The sequence below is a fragment of the Aythya fuligula genome, chromosome 20 (genome assembly GCF_009819795.1).
Source record: "Aythya fuligula isolate bAytFul2 chromosome 20, bAytFul2.pri, whole genome shotgun sequence".
In the NCBI taxonomy this organism is placed as follows: Eukaryota; Metazoa; Chordata; class Aves; order Anseriformes; family Anatidae; genus Aythya; species Aythya fuligula.
The window spans coordinates 6337147-6357006 of record NC_045578.1 but is presented as its reverse complement, the minus strand read 5'-3'; the positions used below and the strand labels follow the sequence as shown (position 1 = coordinate 6357006).

The following is a 19860-nucleotide window of genomic DNA, read 5'->3' as shown; positions in this document are numbered from 1 at the left end:
GCCTTGCAAAATCTACCAACTCTTTCCTCCGGCACCGAGGCCGTGCGTTTCCTGCAGCATCTGCCCACCTCCTCCAGCCCTGTCTGCGAGCAGGGGGATGCCACGCGAGGCTGGGGCTTCTCTGCCCGGGGCTGGAGGGGGTGGGAAGCGCTGGCTGCGGCAGCTAATGCAATATTCAAGCCCTCTGTAGCAATGCCAGCAGGTGCTGCTCGCTCAGAGGTCGGCTCGCAGCCCTCTGTCCTTAGGGGTAAGGTATCTGGCGTGAGCTCCCGCGGGCTGACTCTCTGCTTCCCAGCTGTGGGAGAGCAGCTTGCCTCAGTCAGAGCTCCCCTCGCTGGGAAAATGTGCTTTCGCAAAGCAGAAGGTCAGCATGACCGGTGTGCTCGATGAAAGCTCCCTGCCAGCAGCGAGCTGGAGGAGCAGGAAGGGCTGCTGGAGCTGCTGGAGCTGGGAACGTGCGGTCCCTGCTGCTTGCTCGGATCCCAGGACGTGGGCAGCCTCCTCTCGTCCAGCCCAGCAGATCCCCAGCTAGAAGAGAGGGGAAAGTGCAGCTCCCTCTTGCCCCAGCACACAAAGAGCAGCCAAGGGCTGTCTGCAAACACAAAATGCAGGCACTGGATCCATACTAAATCCAATTCTACTTTATTTCTCTTGTGCTAGGATGGGAGAAGGTTGAGCTGTAACCCTTGGGTGATGCAGTGCCCCTCGTGGCAGTGCATGTATGAAGCTCAGGTTTCTGTCAGCAGGGGTATTTGGTTGATATCACAGGCCCTGTAAAGGAGAGGTGCATTGGGGATGGGCAGTAAATCCCCTCAGCTCTGTGTCTCGAGGGGCTCTGTGCTGGCACGGGGAAGGCAGCGCAGAGCCGGGCTGCTCGGGGTGCCACTTACTCTGCTTCTTCTTTAGAGATTCGTTTCCCCGAGTACAAAACTTCTGCAATCAGAGACACCATGGGGTCACAGTTCAGGCTGGCAGCTGCAGTCACGAAGCCATCCCTGAAAGAGAAAGCAGAAGGACGTGGATCTCAGCACAAATACCTCAGCGGGGCAGCAGCCCCCTGCTACCCCCAGGCCAGATGTGTTTTGGGAGGCTCAGGGCAGGGTGGCCGATGCCTCAGGGTGCCCAAGGACTTGCAGCTGATCTCCTGGGTGCTGCTGGGGCTGGGCACCGAGTCTGGGGGCAGAGGGAGAGGAGACATGTCCCAGGCTCCCTGCCCAGCTGGTGTCTCCATCCCAGTGCTGGCTTTTCCCATTTTGGTTATGGGGTAGCGTGGCTTGTGTCAGATCTCCTGTGGAAGGTGCTGGAAGCTCAGCCTCTTCTCCGTGCCTGCCCTGCTTGTTTTGCTCTGAAATTGTCTCCCTGCTAGATTTCAGGGAAAAAATGCACAGCCCCGGGAGGGTGATGTGCAGCCGTGTCCCCACTGCAGGAGGCTCTGCAGGCCGTGAGGGAGAGGACAGTGCCCCATTTCCAGAGCGCCACCAGGTCGGGGCACAGGCTGGCTGTGGATTCACTCACCTGATGTAAAAAATCAGGAACTTCTGCTGCTCCAAGCTGCCCTTCACGACGGTGTCTGTGAATCCCTTCCCGCAGCCTGCAGGGGATCGCAGCAGCTGCTCAGGGAGCCCTGGGTCAGCCGCTGCCGCCCACCCCACCACAGTGCCACCACCAGTGCAGGTGGGAGCACAGGAGCACAGTGGAGGCTGTGGTCAGGCAGAGCTGACCCCGAGTCATCACACCAAGACCCTGCTTGACTTAGACGGGGAAAATCTTCCTCCTTTGTGACCTCCAAGCCACTGGAGATCGGCAAAACCCAAGAGCTGTGTGTAACCTGCTGGCACAGAGCTCAGACAGGATTCCTAACCCCACTACTCCAAAGCTTGAGCTGTTTCAGGTAAATTACAGCTGCCCCTTGCTGCAGCCTGGATAAGGGCTTCATGTTTACAAGCCCTGGGCCCACCTGGTGGATGAGCAGCTCCGCTAGGAAGCCGTTCAGCTCCTCACATCCCTCTGCCCCATCCTACCTGCATAGTGGATGCTTTTCCCAAGCATTGTGGTCCAGAAGAAGGGGACAGTGTGCAGCTCCTTCTGCTTCTTCAGCATGTTAAGGGCAGCAATGGAACCTGTGGTGGACCAGCAGGGTAAACATTTTTGTTTCTTTTAGGTGATTGGAGAAGTTGTTGAATCTTAAGCTTGCTCATCTCAACACCTTGTTCTGCTCTGGCTTCTCAGGGCCTCAATCATTCCTGTTAAGAGCTGATGTGCAGCTGCACTGCGTCTGCGTCTGGACTCACCAAAGAGTGGGCCAGAAAGCGCCTGAAGAGGTATTTCTCTCCTCCTTCACCCCAGGAATGTCTTTGTGTAAGCTGTTTCTGAAGAAACAGCTCTCTGCTTAGTGTACCTGCAGTGCTGCCTAGCTAAGGTGGTTTTCTGTGTGGGCCACAAACCCTTCCTGCCCAGGCTGAGCCTGGGTAACTGGCAGGCAGTGCCCCTTACATCTTGTTATCCTGTTGTCTCTTCTGCCTCATTTATTCTCAGGAAGAGCAGTCAGGCACTGGGACGGGTTGCCTAGGGAGGTGGTGGAGTCACCGTCCCTGGGGGTATTCAAGGAAAGGCTGGACGCGGTGCTTGGGGACGTGGTTCAGTAGTGACACTGGTGGTAAGGGGATGGTTGGAGCAGATGATCCTGAAGATCTTTTCCAACCTTGTTGTTTCTGTGATTCTATTCCCTCGGTACCCATTTGTGAGGGGAGCTGGAAAGCACAGTGCCGCACTGTCTCACCGTGAGCCTCGGCCACCTGTTGGTGGTGGATGCTGGAACGCTCCCCGTCGAGCAGCGCTACAGGAAAGGAGACCACATCCCCCGCAGCAAACACGTTGGGGATGTTGGTTTGCATGCACTAATGAGACAAAAAAAAGCAATTAATGCAATGATGAGAGAGAAGGGATTCAGCATGGACCACGGCTACTCAGCTGGCACTTACCAGATCCACCAGGATGGCACCGCTGCTGTCTCTGGCAATGGAGGTGCCCTTCAGAAACTCAGAGCTGGGCAACGCCCCTGCAGGGAAAGGAGCAAGGACAAATGCAGCAAAGGTCTGCAAAAGCAAGGAGGAAACTTGGCCATGGCCCTACAGCAAGCACGTGCCTTTGGTGCCTGCTCAGACCAGAGCAGCTCACGGCAGTGACCAGCGGTTGGGCTGGTGCTGACCTAACCCAGCAACAATAAAACCAGGCCCCAGAACAAAGCACACTCCGATAACACAGCAGTGACCTACAGAGCTCAACAAGCATGCCAAAGTCACACCGAGACCATAAGTAGCTCCTTTCCTCATGCCGAGTGATTACTTGTGGGCTGCTGACTTTCTTAGGGTGATTTGGGGCCAAAAGGAAGGTCTGGATGATGGCAGAATGGGAAAGAGGGGAGCAGTATTCTGGGAAGGGTTAAATTAGGATTTGCTGGCTGTTCTCCCTATTTCTAAACCTGCCTCCCTCTCCCAGCTGGGGTTGCTTACCTATTCCCAGCACTACCACATCTGCAGGTAGTTTTTTTCCGCTGGCAATAATGGCCTCTGTGACCTAGGAAAGGAGCAAAAATCACTAACAAAAAGTTAAAAACTGTCCTAATTCCCACAGACTCCCTGCTGCCTCGTTCTGTGCTTTTTTCTTCCACAGGCTCAGATCACCTTGTCCAGCAAACGTGTGTTGCCAGGAATGTAAGAGAAAATCAAGTTGTTGCCCCTAAGGTAGGAAGGCATACTGGTACCTTTTGAGCCTAGAGTTATGCTTAATGAAAAGAAACACAAGGGTCTAGACACAGGATGAGAAAGCCTAGACATAGGCACTAGGATACACCTCAGTTGGGGGGGGAGGCTATAATTAGCAGTTCAGGGATCCCAGCAGCATGGCTGACCTTTCCATCCTTCCCTTTCAGCTCACAGAGTTCTGTTTTCGTGTAAAACTTCACCCCGTTATTTTGCAGCATCTGAAAAGGAAAAGGAAGCTAGTTTGAGTATTCACTAGGAAATTCCAGGCTGGTAAAAGCAGCAGCCATCCAGCCAAAACCCAGGCAGGCAGCTTAGCTGCTGCTCCAGGCAGCAGAGAGGTTTCATTTGCTTCCCCAGCTGGCACAAGGCGTACTGGAAGCCTGGCTTTGCTCTGCTCTCCCAGCCAGGACTGGTGCATGAGGTGGGCCTGGCATGAGATGGGGCTTGGGGACGGAATCGAGCTGGGAAATGTGAGGTGTGTGTGTGCACAGCTCCCTTGGTGAGCTGTCAGAAGGGCGGCTAGGCACGCAGGGCTGTGACTCAGAGCAAAGGCTGGATTTCCCAGCTTGTCGTGGATAACAAGGCTGTTTAGATAGCGCATGTTCTCCATCCTAGAAATCAGCACCACATTCTCCTAACCTTCATGCAAACGCCTCCGACCTGAGGACCCAGCGTTTTCTGGAAAGGGAACTCATCTTTTTCCACCACTGAGACAGCAGCAGCCTTGTCTGAGAGGAAGGCGGCTGCTTCCATTCCTGCAAGTGAAGGGCATGTCCAAGGTAAGTCTGCTGCAAGCAGGAACCTGCACTCTCCTCCTTGGAAATCTTTTCCTCTTCCAGACAAAGAGAACAAATCTGATGTATTGCCAATGTTTAACTGCTCTTCTCTGCATTTCTGGGCTGATGTATTTAACACCCCGCCCTCCCCACCTCCCGTATTCTTTGTTCTCTTGCTCTGTGGACCCAGATGTTAGGAAATACAAAGCACAGCTCCTGGTTCTGTACCAAACAGCTCCTTTTCTGTGCCTTACCCCCTCACTTTCCCAATGCTTGAGGGAAGTCCTGCTCCTTGGAAGGACAGTGACTATTTCACAGGGCACATCTCCCTCTGTATACATTTCCTGGACCTGGATAGCTCAGTTTCTGGCTATCAGAGGTAAGAGTTGGTGTGTTGTGTAACTCACACACCCCCAGCTATAGTCTCTGGTGACAAAACAGACAGTGGATGGCTATCCCTTCCCTGAGGGCCCCAGGCAATCTGCACACACAGCAGCAGTGGGTTTTAAGGCCCCCTTTTCCATGACCTGATTGTCACTCAGCCTTTTACCTATGAACGAAGCTCCTACGACCACCACATTCCTCCCAGCTGCCAGCTCTAAGATCTTGCTAGAGTCTTCTGGGGTTTGGAGATGACATACGTTCTGCAGGTCTGCACCTGGGACTTTGAGGGAGCTGGAGCTGAGAGAGAGAAAATCCAGGTATGTCTAATGATTATAAATGAAGCTGGAAGGGTAAGGAGGGAGCACACAAACTCTTGCAGTCTCTTGGCCATCTGATCCCATCTTGTCCTATGTCATCTCATAACCACTCCCTTCCACATTTCTGTAGAAGAGTTCCAAGCTCCCAGTGTTGACCCATCTTGTTCTGGCACAAATTTTGCATGTGGCAAATGCTTCATATACTCACTGGCTGCCTGTTGCAATGAGCAGCTGATTGTACTTCTGAGATGACCCATCCTTGAAGTGGACCTTCTGCTTCTGGAAATCCACCGACACTGCCTGCAAAACAAAGGAGGCAAAGATCAGGAAGGCTCCTTTGGCCCTATGGGGTGTCCTGCCACATCTGTCCCTTCTGCCTGCCTGTCCTATTTCTAGACACCCAGGTAATGAGGAACGCTGGGGAGTTTTTCATTTCCCACAGGTGCTAGGCTTTAGGAGCACCTTATCTTCTGTGGCAGCATTGCAGCATGCTCGCAGTCCCTAGCGCTGGCCTTGGAGCACTGTCGCAGAAGATAACGTGTACCTAAGCAGAGCCCCACATTCTGGAAATGTAGCACTATGCCTGGAAGTGTGGGCTTCCCCTCCCCGTGGCAGGAACAGAGCCACCCACTGAGGACTGATCTTAGCTGCTCTTGCACCTCTTTCTCTGTCCAGAGCTCTATGTCACGAGCACTGAGGAATTCAGGTTTCCTCAGGTAGAGGTCCTCAGCTTTCATGGTCATTTCCTGGAAACAAAACAGAAATATGACACAAAGCACTTCTTAGAGCCAGCAGTACTCTTGCAGCGTTTGCTAGGAATGAAGTTTGCATAAGAGGCAAATTCTGCCCTAGTAAATCACAGCTGCTAGTATTGCCCCATCCCCATCATTTTCCTGTACCCCCTCAAAAAAATATCCACTCAACCTCTAGTGGGAAGAACTCAGCCAAAGGGGATAAAACCACTAGCCTGTGGTAGGCTTTGATCAAAGAGTTTCTGAGAGGAAAAAGTGAAACATTAGCTGGAAATTATAGCCCTTTTCCTTGCCTCAGAGCACTCCTGATGCCCTGCCAAAAGGGATCATTTTATCGCTCAGTCTGGTGATGAGTGTGGACTATGCCCCTAATTCACATGTTGTACCCGGGCATGGTCCTGCTCTTCTCACAGACAAACCTTGATCAGTTTGGACTTGTCATATGGAGCATGTTTCTCTTTGGTGGCCATGATGATCCTGCCAGTAAAGCCCTCTTGGCGAAGTGTCTCTGCGCAGACCAGGGCAGCCACACCTACAAGAGATGCTCATCTCAGCCCTATTACACATCACTATGGAGCAAGAGGAGAAGACAACTTCCCCCCAGAGACAAGACTGGCAGCTCACAGTATATGTGAGGAGGGCATGGTACAGACCACTTCACTTACCTCCCCCAAGGAGCAGCACTGTGTTCGGGTTGAGAAGACACCGTTTGCTTGTGTTCTTCACCCTCACGCTGCTTTCAAGATCCTAGAATGAAGTGAGAAATAATGAAATTGTACCTAGCTCAAGGTGCTGATTGTGCTTAGTGGCAGCAGGTATGGTCAGTACCTTCTTTTTTGCTGTAACAAACACCTTTCCTTGTTCCACTGTTACCTGAAGGGATAAAAGAAGAGTATTTAAGCACTGCACTCATGGGGTGGTGATAGGATCTTTCCTGTGAGGTTCTAATTAAGTGGGTTTGCTGCGCCATGCTTTCTGGCCCCATGGTGACTTAAAAGCTTGGGCAGGGGTCTGTCCTAGGGCTGATGTTAAAGGGGATCCTGCTAAGAGCGGGCTGTCTGGGACCTGAATGAGAAAGGGTCTAGGAGGCAAAGTTGGGGACCTGTAGGACAAATCTGGATAATGGAGTCCAGCTCTAAGGAGGGAGGATCAGTGTCCACAGGTGTTCATGGACCTGCTCCGTTGGGCTGAATGTTGGAGGGCAACCCTCTCTGACACACCAAGAGTGACCCATAGGGATTGTGAATGTCAAGTGAGCACCCATTGATGCTGCGGAGCTCATGAGCTTTTCTCTTCCTCCCAGGGGCACTCAGGAAGAAGTGTAAATCCTTTTTTCCTTTCCAAAAAAAAAGAGCAGTGCTGGCTGTGGAGGATACCAAGATGTGTGGCATCATTTTGGATTGGAAAGAGCTTGAGGACAGAGAGTTACATGATCCCAGGAAATCATCCTATGTGTAGCTCTGTGTGATGGGGACCACAGTCAGTGACAGGAACTTGTGGGTGGCACAGAGGACATAGACCAAGCTGGGAGGACAACACATCACCTTAAAGCAGGGAAGACAGTCCAGAGAAGGGTATTCCTCAATATCTCCTGTTTTGATGTTAAAGCAGGCTCCATGCCAGGGGCAGCGCAGCCTATGCCCCCTCAAGACCCCTGCAACAGAAAAGCCCCCACAACAATAAGGTGACAGCCAGCCTCCCCAGCATGGCTTCTCCCCACCACCCAGCACAAGCATTACCTTTGCTGAGTGGGGCACCGTAATGTGGGCACCTACTGCCCAGGGCGCTGAACTCCTTCTTGTTCCTCACCAGCAGCACCGGGTGGCCAGCCACCATCACCTCACAGAGCCTGCAAGAGAGGCAGAGAGGTGGATGCTGTGGTGGCGAGCCAAGGCTCAGCCCCTCATGGCCATCATGGTGCTCCCTCAGCCACCAACATGGCTGCCTCCAGCATGGCAGCCATTGTGGGGGCAATGCCAGCCCTGCGTGGCTCATGGCGGCAGGCTGGGCCTCGGCCTCCCTCCAAGGTACTCACTCTCCATCCCCAATGTCGGCTTCATTGCAGACCTCGGCGGTGATGGTGTCATCGCCGTCCTTGCCGGTGGCCATGGGTGGGTGGCTGAAGGGGTTGGTGTCTGTCTGTGTCCCCTGAAGGCAACGACATTTAGGCACATTTGTGCCATCACGGCAAAATCCCACAACAAAAAGTAGGGCCACAGCTATTTCAGGGGCCCCACACTCATGGTGCAACAGGAAAAAAAAATAATAAAATAAAATAAAATAAAATAAAATAAAATAAAATAAAATAAAATAAAATAAAATAAAATAAAATAAAATAGGAGCCATGACTGGCAGAAAAAGCACATGTCCCCATTTTTTATTTCATCTCCAAATCCAAAGCCCATTCCTTTGATATTTTTTTCACTGACTTAACCCAATTCTCATTTTCAGGTGACAGCCCTGCATCCCATTAAACTGAGCTCAAGCACAGGGCAAGCAAGCTGGCAAGCCTGTTTCACAATAGTTGTGTCATAAACAAATAAAATTATTTAAAATTATTTACAGTAGATGAGTCAGGGCAAGACACTGCTCATGCAGCCTGTGGATGCTCTGGCCTGGGGTCTGCAGAGTTGCCACAGTACCTCTGAAACCTCTCCAGTGCTAGTGCTGAGATAGTATTTGCACTAACCGGAGAAAAAATAAAAATAAAAAGGCAACAATCCCTGTCCAAAGCGTCTCCTAGGCTAAAAAGGAGCTGAAAAACTTGGTTTTTAGTGCTGCCTCTGCTTTAGCTTAGAAGAAAGTCCACTGGGTATTTAGAGATTTTCCTCTCCATTTTGGAAGGAAAAAAAAAAGGAAAAAAATTGAGACGGAGGGGAAATGTGGGGCACATTTTAAAGAGCATGTGCACAATATATGGCAGTGATTTCACTGCCGACACCAAGACATTGGGAAATTCCCACATTACCACCCCGACCCCAAGGAAAGGCTTCAACGGATACTCACAGGGTGCTGCTGCAGGGACTCAACGTTTGCCCCTGTCGAAAGCTGCCACCACCGTCTGTGAGTCCCTTCCCCGTCTGTAAGTCTCTCCCCAAACCCCGCTCCCCCAGCCCACGCTGGGCGATGCTCTCCCAGCCTTGCACAACATTCCCAGTTGGAGGGTGGCAGTAGGGACACAGCTTATCTGATTTCTGCAACTGCTCCGTGCATCATTAACGTTGTTTGTTTTCTTTTCTTTTTTTTTTTTTTTTTTTTTTTTTTTAAATTCAGATTTAGAAACTGCTTGCAAAAGAATTAAGGACATTATGAATTATGGGGTAGGTGTGGTTTGGAGGCTAGGTGCGTCATGTGAGATGCATTTCGGAAACAGAAACTGAGTCAATGCAGAGATACCTCTGCTCTTTCTTGATGGGAAGTGCTTTAGCCCAGCACATATTTTTGCCACACTTTGGATACTACTACTTATACATTTCTACAACATTTAAAATTAATTGATCTGTGTTTGTTTGTTTTAAGGCAGATCCTCTCTATCTCCCTTTGATTTTAAGGCAACACAAAGTGTTCAGCATCTCTGCAAATGCCCCATGTTCCTGCTCTGCACCTGCATGAGTACATTTCGGTCTGCGGACGTCCAGGCACCCAGTCCCACCGCTGCCATGTCCGTGTGGATTGCACAGGGTGGCATGCTGCTGACTGTGCTATTTTTGCAGGAGGGTGGGAGTTGCAAAAAATGGGAGTGACGCCTACACTGTTTGTGTCTACTCCAGTTCTTATCTCTATTTCACAGTCAAGATGTTTCAAAACCTTTAAATACGTCTCAAAATTTAGAGGGGGGACAAATCCCTAGCAGCATGTTGCCATCATTCCTCTTGCAGAAGCGGAGCAGCTTTCTGCTGTGCAGCATGCTCTGAAATCCAGCATCAGAGGGGAATGAAAACGCTTTCCCAAACCCCGTCGTGGGCATGGCAGAAAGAAGAGGACACGGACATGGATGCTCAGTAAGTGTACGCTCACTGCCTGCAGAGTGGCTCATTTTGTTGGACCCACAGAGCTGTAAGCAAGTTGTAAGCACTCATTTCAGCCCTGGGACACTTTGATGCCAGGAGTGCTCTTAGCCCACGGGTGGTGTACGCCCACAGTGGGCGCAGGTGCAGAGTATTTTCTTACAGTGCTAACAAGCAGCTTTGGGTTTTGCCTTGCTGGCCAGGCGCCTGAGAGTGAAGCAATTTGGCTACTGCACGTCCCTGTTTAAACTCTCTGTAATTATTCCCTAGGAGCGCATTCCCACGTGGAGAAGCAGCAGCCCTCGTGGAGGCATTCTCTGACTCAGCAGAAATTGCTGGAAAGCGTTTGCTCGGGGATGAAAGCTGCAGTGCACCAGCAAAGTGGAAGGTCCGAAGTCAAGCAGTGGTGTGAGGCTTCGCTGGGAGCCAGGTGGGAACCCCTGCTGTGCTTTGGGTGGCTTTGGCACTGCAGGGCTGAGTCCAATCCAGCTGTTGGATGCAGCCCAGCATCGCGGGAAGGACTTTTGCAAAACAAAATCCCCACTTCTGATGAGGGTAAAGGTGATGGCAAAGGGATCCCACCCTGTTCTCAAAGTCAGGAAGGGCACTGAGTGTAAGGGGGAGGTTTGGGTTTGCTGCAGGGTGCTGCATGCTGCTCTGACAGCTCACACCTAGAAACATGCAATAAGCCCTCGAGGGATTCAGGGAATGGGATGCTAGCAGAGGCAGGTTTTCAGCAAGATGCTCTGTAAGCATCTTTTGGTCCTTTGCTAAGTAACGCAGAGCTGGATGCTCAGCATGGTGAAGACCTTTGCTTGTAAAATGCAGCAGGATCGGAGGTAGAAACGAAGGGAGAGAGAGAAATGATGCAGTGCCCTGAAACGTGAGCTGAGCTCAGGTGGTCATCAGCAGTCCTTGGACAATCCTGGCAAGCTGTCCTCACTTTTTATTAGATATCCTCACTTTTATTATGTCTATCCAGTGTTGCCAGCACTCTGCAATATTCAAACCCAGGTGAAAATGTAATGGGGGGGGGGAGGTGGTCTGCTTTCAAGCCCCTACCACCCTCAGCCAGTGCAGCATGTTCTGTCCTGCTGTAGTGCAGCTGTGGCTGTACAGATATGTCCTTGCCCACAGCTTGCTCAGGTTGTTCCCTCCCTGCCTTAGCAGGGCTGTAGATTTTAGCAGTGCATTGCACAGAGCCCAGCGCGCTGAAGAATGCTCAGGCGCAGGAAGAGGAAGCGAAGTGAAGAAAGCAGCAGAGCTAAGATGATTAATGGGACACCGCTCTCAGAACAGCTTGGTTTGTGATATTAATAATGAGAGAATTCAGGAGGGAACCTACCCCATGCCCAGCTGCAGAGCCAGCAGCAGCAGGAGCTGTGAAGCTCCAGCACTTCTATTTGTAATGCAGGAGCAATCATGGGGGCTCAGCAACAAGCAGTGCTGCACAGAGGGGTGTAGGGCTCTGGGATGTACTTCCACCTTTCAAGGCTCATTCTGAACCTGTCTGAATTGCAAAAAGCACGGGGTCATAAATACCTCATAACGTAGCCAGCAAGCACATCAATATCTGTCAGCAATGACTTAAGCTTGAGCACGGTAAACCAGATAGAAGAAACATGTTTATCCCACAGGGGAAGGAGACATGGAAAATGAAATATTTAGAGGGACTCAATTTGCTTATAGAGTATATATGTGCTGTTTATAGAGTATATATGTGCTGTTTCATATATTCTTCCTGAGCGTTCATGTCTGGCCAGGGTGAGGAATGGGATATAGGCTGGGCAGCAGGCGCCTGGCCCCACATCTCACCGTTCACCATCAGGAAAGAAGGAAGCTGAGCTTCCAGGAGATGCCAAAGTTGTTGAAGGGACAGTGTCAGAAAGGATCGGTGACAGCGGGACGCACTCGGGGCTGCTCAGAGCTTGGGGAGAGCAGGGAGGGTTTTCCCCTCTTGGGCTTGAGCAGGGTGAGCGCGGATGGGTGGTGGTGCAAAGCCAGGCGAGCTCCTCACCATCCAAGACCAAGTCCTGAGTTTGGTGGTTAACCAGGAAGGTGTTCCTAGCTGGAAGGGGCAGATGCTGGAGTCTGCATTGATTTCAGTGCTCTCCACAGCTACCTCTGCAGCTCTTGGGCGTGCTCTGCCACATGCAGCACATTTCTCACAGTAGGTCCTTTCATAAGCACAGAGTTCACAGACTTTCTGAATTAAAAGCCGGATATATAGAGTAGAGCTGCTCTGTATCGTCTGACTTCCTATGGCCTAGCAGGGCCCTGACGTGCTTTAGAGGGGGGTGAAGAAGACAACTGATTAAAATTTGGAAGTCGAGCTGCTTGATTTGCTTTGAGATCTCGGACTCCCCAAGCTCTGTGAGGTGTGAGCATGGCATTAGATGAGCAGATGGGCTTTCCACCTCCCTGGTTGGAGAAGGGTGAGTGAAGGGAGCGAGACTTCCCAAAAGCAGGAGCAGGACTTTACCCAGAAGGACTTTCCATGTCACAAGCTCCCACATCTGCTGGCTGCAGCGAGCCCCGGGCGGTGTTTGGGAGCAGAACGGTGCTGGGTAAGGAGCACCCGCACCCCCATCCAGGAGCAGCATCTGGGAGAGGACACCGTTTATCTGGCAGAGTTCATGCTGGCCATTATCAGCAAACTGCTGGGGCTCTTTTGGGGAAAATGGTTTTATCTGTCCCAGATGTGCCGCAGGGAAACGCCGAATTGTGAGAGGGAGAAAAAAAAAGTTATCCAGGCTATTAAAAACACTGCTGCACCCTCGCTTTACACCTCGGCTGTTGTGGAGCCCCTGCTAGGGGATGAGCTGCGTCCCCACAGCGTTATGGGATGGCACGTTATGGGATGATGGAGTTATGGGCTGGGCACATCCTTGCTGACACCCGGAGGGAGCCCCTGCCCCGCTGGGAGCAGCCCCTGGGCTGCATCCCTGCACCCAACGCCGCCTTTTGGGAGCTGCTGGAAAACGCCTCAAAAATGGGGTGAAAAAAGCAATATCTCCAAATAAGGTGTGGCTGCAGAGGCCCTTTCCGAGCGGGTCGCCCTGCCTGGCTCTTCAGCGAGCGTGCAGGGACCTCTTGTGGCAGCGGTGCCGGAGCGCTCCCCTCCTGCCCTGGGACGAGCCTGGCCCTGGAACCTGGACACGGAGAGGATTTGGGGCTGGGGCTTGTGTCAGGGGACCTGTTTGTCACCCCTCCATCCCTAAAACCCCCTAAAACCGTCCCTCCATCCCTAAAACCGTCCCCTGGTTAGTGCCATAGCTGCAGGGGGCGGAAGGAAAGCAGGAAAAGCCAAAAAGAGGGCTTGTAGGAGAGCATGCCCGATGGCAAGTCCTGGAATAGTTGCGTAAAATCTGGGCCAAAAGTAACCGAAAGATAGAAAGTGTGCGGCCGCTGGTGGTGCTCCAGCAGCGGGATTTCAGCCGCCGAACCAGAGGCTCAATTAATCACGGCTTAAATTCCTCCCGTGTGCAAGTGGCCGGTAAAAGCTCTCCAGTGCCCAGAAGCATTTTAACTATTCCTGCCGCCACGGAAAGGGACAGTCAAAGATTTCTGCGGCTAAGACACCGCAGATGAGTTTCATCAGGAGCCGGCTCCCTGCCATTTTACAGCACAATTAGGCACCAAACAATTTTCCTGCCCGGTGCCCTGGGCAGCCCAGCACGTCTCCGGCTCTGGCTGGGCACAGGCTGAGCACCCTTCCCTCTGCATCTCTTCCACCAAGCAGGATCGTCTCCATTTGGCCCTCTCGGTAACTGATTAGCCCGTGTGATCCCTCCAGTCCTAATACACGGGGTTATTTATAATCCCCCCAGCAGTCGGGGCTGTGGATTACTTCAGGCGACGTCTCCTCAGCACTTAATGGCTATGAAATTGCATTGCTTTTCCTGGCTTTTAGGCAAATTTCTGCAGCATGAGCAGCTGCTTTGCTATCAGTGGGGACTATCTCACCCCTCTCTTTCAGCTCTGATTTAATCTCTCCCCTCTGCAATGTCTCTCCCATCAGCGTATCGCTTGTTGCTGTTTCAGCGTGCATTACCCCGGAGAGGGCAGTGACTGAGAGCTCAGGCTCCGCATGTTCCCGTTCAAGCGAGGAGAACGAAGACGATTTCATCCCAAATTAATGCCTCAAAGAGGAGGCAGCCTCTGACATTAATCGGTGTGTACGCGGTGACTCATCCCGTCTGCAGGAGCGACGCGAGGTCTGGGCAGCATCCGCGCTTCTGGTGGAGACATCAAAGAGCAACACGGGAGCGATCAAGTGACGGGCAGGCAGGAGAAGCAGCGCCGCGGTAGGATGGAACTGAAGAAATTGGGGGGACACCACCCCTGAGTTCCCCCAAACCCCCAGAGCAGGGGTATCCGGACACCGGGGAGCTGCTCTCGGGAGCAGACACGGGACAGGGGGGTGGAGGGCAAGAGCGTGGTGGGTGCAGAATGGATTTGGACCTTGTTAATCACTTAACCTGCAGCCAGATTTGTTGGTGTGTGCTTGCAGGGATCCTGTGGATCCGTACCCAGGGTGAGGGCTGTGTCCCCAGCACATCCCAATGATGTGCAATGATGTGCTGCCTCACTGACAGCAGGCACTGGGGATGTTTTCGGGCGAAACACCCCGACTGCAGCACCGTAGAGGAGGGGTGTTCATCCATCCAGTGCCACTGAGCTGGAGAAGAGCCCTCGGGAGGGGGGACAAGGAAGGTGTCCCCACGGTGTCGGGACGCCCCACAGCATCGGGACACCCTGCCCCTCGTTTCACAGCAATGCCTGCAGCCGTTTCTGACTCAAGGCTGCCACCGGCAGCTGACACACACCCCAGGGGCCTCCTTTCCCATTCCACCCTCTTCCTGAATCAGGCGCTGCGAGGAAGGACAGCCCCTCCGTGTCCGTCTGCGTGGAAGTGGAAAACCCACAGCAGCACGGGATGGGGGCTCCCACAACCCCCCAGCACCCTCGGGACCGCTGCTGGCTGCATCTCCCCCCTTTTTTCCCTTCCCACCCAAGCAATGGCGATGCCCAGAGCTGGCCCCAAAACAACGGGGCCACGGGGCGAGGCGGTTCCCGGTGCTGCCGGGGCGGTGCCGGTGCCCGGGGCGGCGCTGGTTGGGGCGAGGCGGAGCGGTGGTGGAGCTCCCGTGGGTGCCCCATGGGGTGCTGAGGGTTGCCCATGGCTGTCGGTGCGGGGTTGCTGCTGATGGCCGGTTCTTTCGCCGCTTTCCGCTTGTTGAACCGGGGTTTGGAGCGCTTGGTGCCGCCGCCTCCTTCGGCTCGGCGCAACCGCTGGAAGTGGCGAAACATCTGGACCTCGTTGGCACACAGCGTGCTCAGCAGCAGCGGGGCGCTGCTGGGGTGAGCGGCTCTGTGGGGGCACCCAGAGGGTTTGGGGGGACACGGGACAACCGGGCTGTCCGGGGATCCCAATGGGAACTTGGGGCTGAAGTGCGGGGAGGGAAGCGCCGAGGGGGTTTGGGTATGTGGAAGGGGGGGATTGGGGTGTTAGGGGATGCTGGGGGGGGTTGGGGAGGGGGTGGATGGGATGCTGGGGGACTTGGGGGGAGTGGAGCATGTGGGGTGCTGAGGGATGGAGGGGTACAAGGGGATTTTGGGGTAGCAGGGGACAGGGAGGCTCTGGGGAGGGGGGGAGCGGGAGGACAGAGTGGCTATGGGGAGGGCAAGGGGGACAGGAGGGTGCCGGGGGGGTGAGCAGCACCAGGTGGGCACCCGGGACGCTGGAAGGGAAGCGGGGGGCAGAGGCACTGCCCAGCACTCGCAGCCCCTCTCCCCGCAGGTTCTACCTCTACCCCGAGCTGCACGAGGACCTGGTGGGCACGCAGCCGCCCGGGGCGCGCAGCTTGGTGGCCGTGTCCGTAGGTGAGGCCGGGGGGGGAGCGGGCTGCCCCCTGCTTTGTCCCCGGGGGTCCCCAGGGGCCCGTCGGTGCCTGACGGTGCCACGTCCTGAGCAGCGATGTCTCAGGCACCCCAGACAATCGTCTTATTCTTGGCAAGGACAGTGGCTCCTTTCTGTCCCACGGCACCCGCAGCCGGGAGGTACTGGGCACCAGGCTGCCCGCCACCGTCCTCGTTGGACAGCCAGGGCTTGGAGAATCCTAAAAGTGCCCAAATATGGGGTCAGCGCAGATCCCCCTAAAGCCTGGTGCTAAACTATCTAGCACGGAGGCCAGAAGTTTTGAGTCCTGCGGCTGCGTGAAGCCTGTCCCCCTCCTTGTCACCTTGCTGATCTGTCACTAGCTATGTGGTCAGTGCTGACAGGCTGCCCGGCATTGCCACAGCTCAGCAAGGAGATTTAACTACCCAAAACACCACCGTGGGGTTGCTTTGGTGGCAGCAAATCCTGTAGCTGCTAGGGGCTGCAGGGATGTGGGGTGGGATCCGATCCTGGGGTGGAAACAGGGGTCGAGTGCTGCCCTCGTGGCCAGTCAGGTACTGAGCCTGCTGGGGAGTCCCCACATATTGCCCCCCCCTTTCCTTGCTTACGGCCTCTCTGTCCCCAGGGTATTTCCTGGAAGACTTCGTGGACATGCTGTGCAATCAGAAATTTCACCAGTCCTGGGAGCTGCTCTTCCATCACTCCGTGGTGAGTCCGCCGGCTGCTCCCCGGGGCGCAGCGCTGGGTGGCAGCGGGTCTGAGGAGTGTCCCGCTCATCACGAGGGAGGTGGCGAGGTGGGGACAGACCCCGATGCTTGTGGGACCTGAGTGGTCCGAGCCACAGCCTTACCTTTAATGTTCTGGGGGGGCTGATCCATGCCCCTGGCACAGACAGGCATGACCCAGGTGTCCCCGTTGGCACCAGCAAGCACCTCAGCTCCTGCCGGCTCTCAGCCAGCTGAGCAGCCACAGGAAGGGCTGCGCACCCCAAACATCTCCTCCTTCCACCTCCTGCTCCTGGCTGCTCCCCGGGGTGCTTTCATTCAGGTCAAAGCTGTGGCCATGGGGCTTGGGTGGCTGCAGGCAGCTGTGATGCCCTCATATAAGTGCTCTCTGCCTCCCCCTGCTCCTCTCTGCACCTCGTATGGGTTTCTCCTTACTTGCCTCTGCTGTCTGGGTGCCTGAGCACTGCACACGCTGCAGGGCAGGGGGATGGCACTGTGCAGCTGAGCAGCCGAGCCTATTTTCCAGCAGACTCCAGGGGAGGCAGGGGGCTTTGCAGGGCATGGGGGACAGGAGGGCTGGCGGTGGGACCGTGCTGGGGAAGGCGATTTTCAGCCCTGCAGCTCTGCTGGCCACCGTTCACGAGTCAAAAGGTCATCTGCACAATAGAGCTAATTCAGGCCAAGACAGTGATTTAGCAAGCAGATAATCTTATTAGAGAGCCAATACAAATAACAGCATTAAGGGTATAAACTGCAGGAAGGTCTGAGCATGGTAGGGCACGGGCAGGCAGGGAGGGTGCAGGGCAGGATTGTACCCACTTAGCCCCCACAGCCCTGTCCTCTGGGGCATCCCAGAGCTCCCTGAGAGGTGGCCACGGGGCTCTCATGTACCAAAGCTACTTAATTCCTGCCGTGTGCCTGTCCTGGGGAGAATCCCTGAGCCAGCAGCAGCCGTAGCCCTGGGCTAGGCATCTCCCTCCCTGCCAGTGTTGTTCGCTGTGTGCAGAACCACCTTGCTAGGCCACCACCAGCTGCGCCCCCCAGGCCACAAAAGCAGGGTTAGGTCTGCCTGTTCAGCTTCCTCTTTATCCCAGGGTTTATACAATTGCTTCCTTCTTCTTTTTTTCTGGGGAAAAACAAAACAAAACAAACACACACTCAGGTTTCACGTGGTGATGGAGAGACCTTATCTCGTGCCTGCAGCACTGCAGAGATGAGTGAAGCGATGACCAGCGGTTTGGCTTTGGCGTGACAACTGTTTCCAGCTCTGCTTCACGCGGTGCCCAAGCATGAAGGGCTCTGGCTTGCAGCAGCTGAGAGCAACCAGCACTCGGGCTCAGCCTCTCTCCTTTCTCCTCCCAGGTGATTGTCTGCTTCGGTATCGCGGTGCTGCTCCATCAGTACATGGGCTTTGCCTTCGTGGCCTTGCTGGTGGAGATCAACTCCATCTTCCTCCACCTGCGGCAGATCCTGCTCATGGCCGACCTGGTGCACACCACCTGCTACCGCCTCACCAGCATCGTCAACCTGGGCACCTACGTGGTGTTTCGCATCACCACGCTGGCCTGGATGACGCGCTGGCTGCTCCTCAACCGGCAGCAAGTGCCCCTGGCAGCCTACACTGTGGGCATGGTGGGCATGGCAATCATGATGCCCATGAACATCATCCTCTTCTACCGCCTGCTGCGTAGTGACTTCTTCAAATCCAGCCGGGATGTGCGGCGGGAGAAGGAGAAATAGCTCCATTCCCCGCAGGCCCCAGGGGATGAGCAGCTGTGAGCCCGTGGATGAGGACAGCGGAGAGCTGTGGAGAGTGAGCACGGCTATTTCAGTGTCTTGCTTGGAGGGGCTGCACAGACAGAGCTTCTGGGCTTGTGGCTGCGGACGCTGGGCAGAGAAGGTGCTCACGGACCAGGCACTGGGGCACTTCAGATGATGTGGTTGGATGACCCGAGCTGCAGAAAGAAGCCCCAAGGGCTCTCACAGCTCCACAAAGCACTGCTGAAATGAGAAGGGAGCAGGGAGCACCATTTCCCTGCTGCTCTTCTGGACATACAAACACCACCATGTGTTTATAACCCTTTTGGAGCTGCACCTGCAGCATCCCAACACCCCGGGGGACACTGCACTCAGTCCTCTGCTGTCTCTGGCACTTCCCATGGGAGCACCAAGGCTTCACCCTCGAGGCCAGGGCCAGTAAAAGCCAAATCCTGCATTCATGAGTCCTCCCCAAAGAGATTGTCCCAGGTGGGTAATGGAGGGAGAGGCTTAGGCTGTCCTTGTCAGATGCTGCCTGCTGCAGGTTCTGGGGTGGGAGAAGTGGAGCAGCAGAACTGTGCTCGGGGACAGGCTGCTGACTTCTCCTGACAACTGGAACTTTTCCAGTGTTGTTTTGTTCCCAGACCTTTTAATTCCCCATGTGTGTGGGAGAGCACGAGCTGTGTGCCAGGATGCTATGTGACGGTCACTTCCCACATAATGGGGCTTTTTCAGATGGGCCAGATTTGGCATCTATTAGGAATGAAAAGTCCTGCTGCAGAGCACAGTGTAATGGTCTTTAACCAGCAGCACGAGCTCTTATTAACACAAGTTTTTTAATAAACGGCTGCAAATGAAACAGCTCAAGGCGAAGAGGCTTAGCAGGGAAAAAGGGGCTCTGCATTCCAGTCTGCTCCAGGGGTGTCATTGCTCAGCACTGGCTTCCTATCCTGTATCTCCTTGCTCCAGAGTAAAAATATATACCATACACTGGCCCAGACTACCTCTCCAGGGATTTTTGTTCCCTCTCCTTTCTATGGAGGAAGATTAAGGTTTCTCCTGTTCCCTGAGGCGAGGGAGGGTGCACTTTCTGCAGGCTGGCACCTGGGAAGGGTTGCAGGCATTCGCAACCCACAGGGCGAGGAAAGTGCCTGGTGAGAAATAGGGCAGGCTGCAGGGCACTCGCACGCAGGGTATGGATCTCACGGCTTTGCTGCTCTCGTTCCTGATACTGGTTGCAGCAAAGCAAGAAGGAGCCTTGCAATTTGCTCTGCATGTACCTCAAGCTTTCCTGGAACAAAGAATTAGAAGTTTTAACACACACACACACACGCACACTTTTCCTTTTCCCCCACTTATTCCCCCACACTGAACTCTTCCCAACAGCCCAGCACCACATAGCAGGGCAGGATTACCCCAGTCAGGGTTATGTGTATTTGTTTTCAGAAATGCACTGGATCTGTTGTGCTGTATGC

At 54.1% G+C, this 19860-nt stretch overlaps 2 protein-coding genes across 2 annotated transcripts; one reads left to right on the top strand and one right to left on the bottom strand.

The window, feature by feature from the left end:
* Nucleotides 1–886: 886 nt before the first annotated feature.
* LOC116497411 (apoptosis-inducing factor 3-like) lies at nt 887–8102 on the bottom strand. Its single transcript, XM_032201148.1, has 17 exons — nt 8029–8102; nt 7733–7842; nt 7538–7647; nt 6822–6866; nt 6659–6740; nt 6413–6525; nt 5901–5987; nt 5450–5541; nt 5091–5221; nt 4404–4519; nt 3911–3982; nt 3513–3576; nt 2982–3058; nt 2780–2897; nt 2022–2120; nt 1516–1591; nt 887–995 (listed from the first exon to the last, which is right to left on the bottom strand). Exons 1-17 carry the CDS (start codon nt 8100–8102, stop codon nt 887–889), a joined length of 1575 nt encoding a protein of 524 aa, XP_032057039.1.
* A 7043-nt stretch (nt 8103–15145) lies between these two features.
* Nucleotides 15146–19244, top strand: TLCD2 (TLC domain containing 2). The gene is made up of 4 exons (XM_032200890.1): nt 15146–15364; nt 15804–15886; nt 16528–16610; nt 17990–19244. Exons 1-4 carry the CDS (start codon nt 15183–15185, stop codon nt 18365–18367), a joined length of 726 nt encoding a protein of 241 aa, XP_032056781.1. The 5' UTR covers nt 15146–15182; the 3' UTR covers nt 18368–19244.
* The last annotated feature ends 616 nt before the right edge of the window (nt 19245–19860 follow it).

Excerpts from the sequence above, each read along its gene's own strand:
- LOC116497411 (XM_032201148.1), bottom strand. The coding sequence starts at position 8,102 with ATGGCCACCGGCAAGGACGGCGATGACACCATCACCGCCGAGGTCTGC. Across the intron at positions 4,520-5,090 it reads CGTAGGAGCTTCGTTCATAG|GAATGGAAGCAGCCGCCTTC; the intron begins GTAAAAGGCTGA and ends CTTCACTTGCAG. Across the intron at positions 2,121-2,779 it reads ACAGGTGGCCGAGGCTCACG|GTTCCATTGCTGCCCTTAAC; the intron begins GTGAGACAGTGC and ends GGTCCACCACAG.
- TLCD2 (XM_032200890.1), top strand. The coding sequence starts at position 15,183 with ATGGCTGTCGGTGCGGGGTTGCTGCTGATGGCCGGTTCTTTCGCCGCT. Across the intron at positions 15,365-15,803 it reads AGCAGCGGGGCGCTGCTGGG|GTTCTACCTCTACCCCGAGC; the intron begins GTGAGCGGCTCT and ends CTCTCCCCGCAG. Across the intron at positions 16,611-17,989 it reads TGCTCTTCCATCACTCCGTG|GTGATTGTCTGCTTCGGTAT; the intron begins GTGAGTCCGCCG and ends TTCTCCTCCCAG.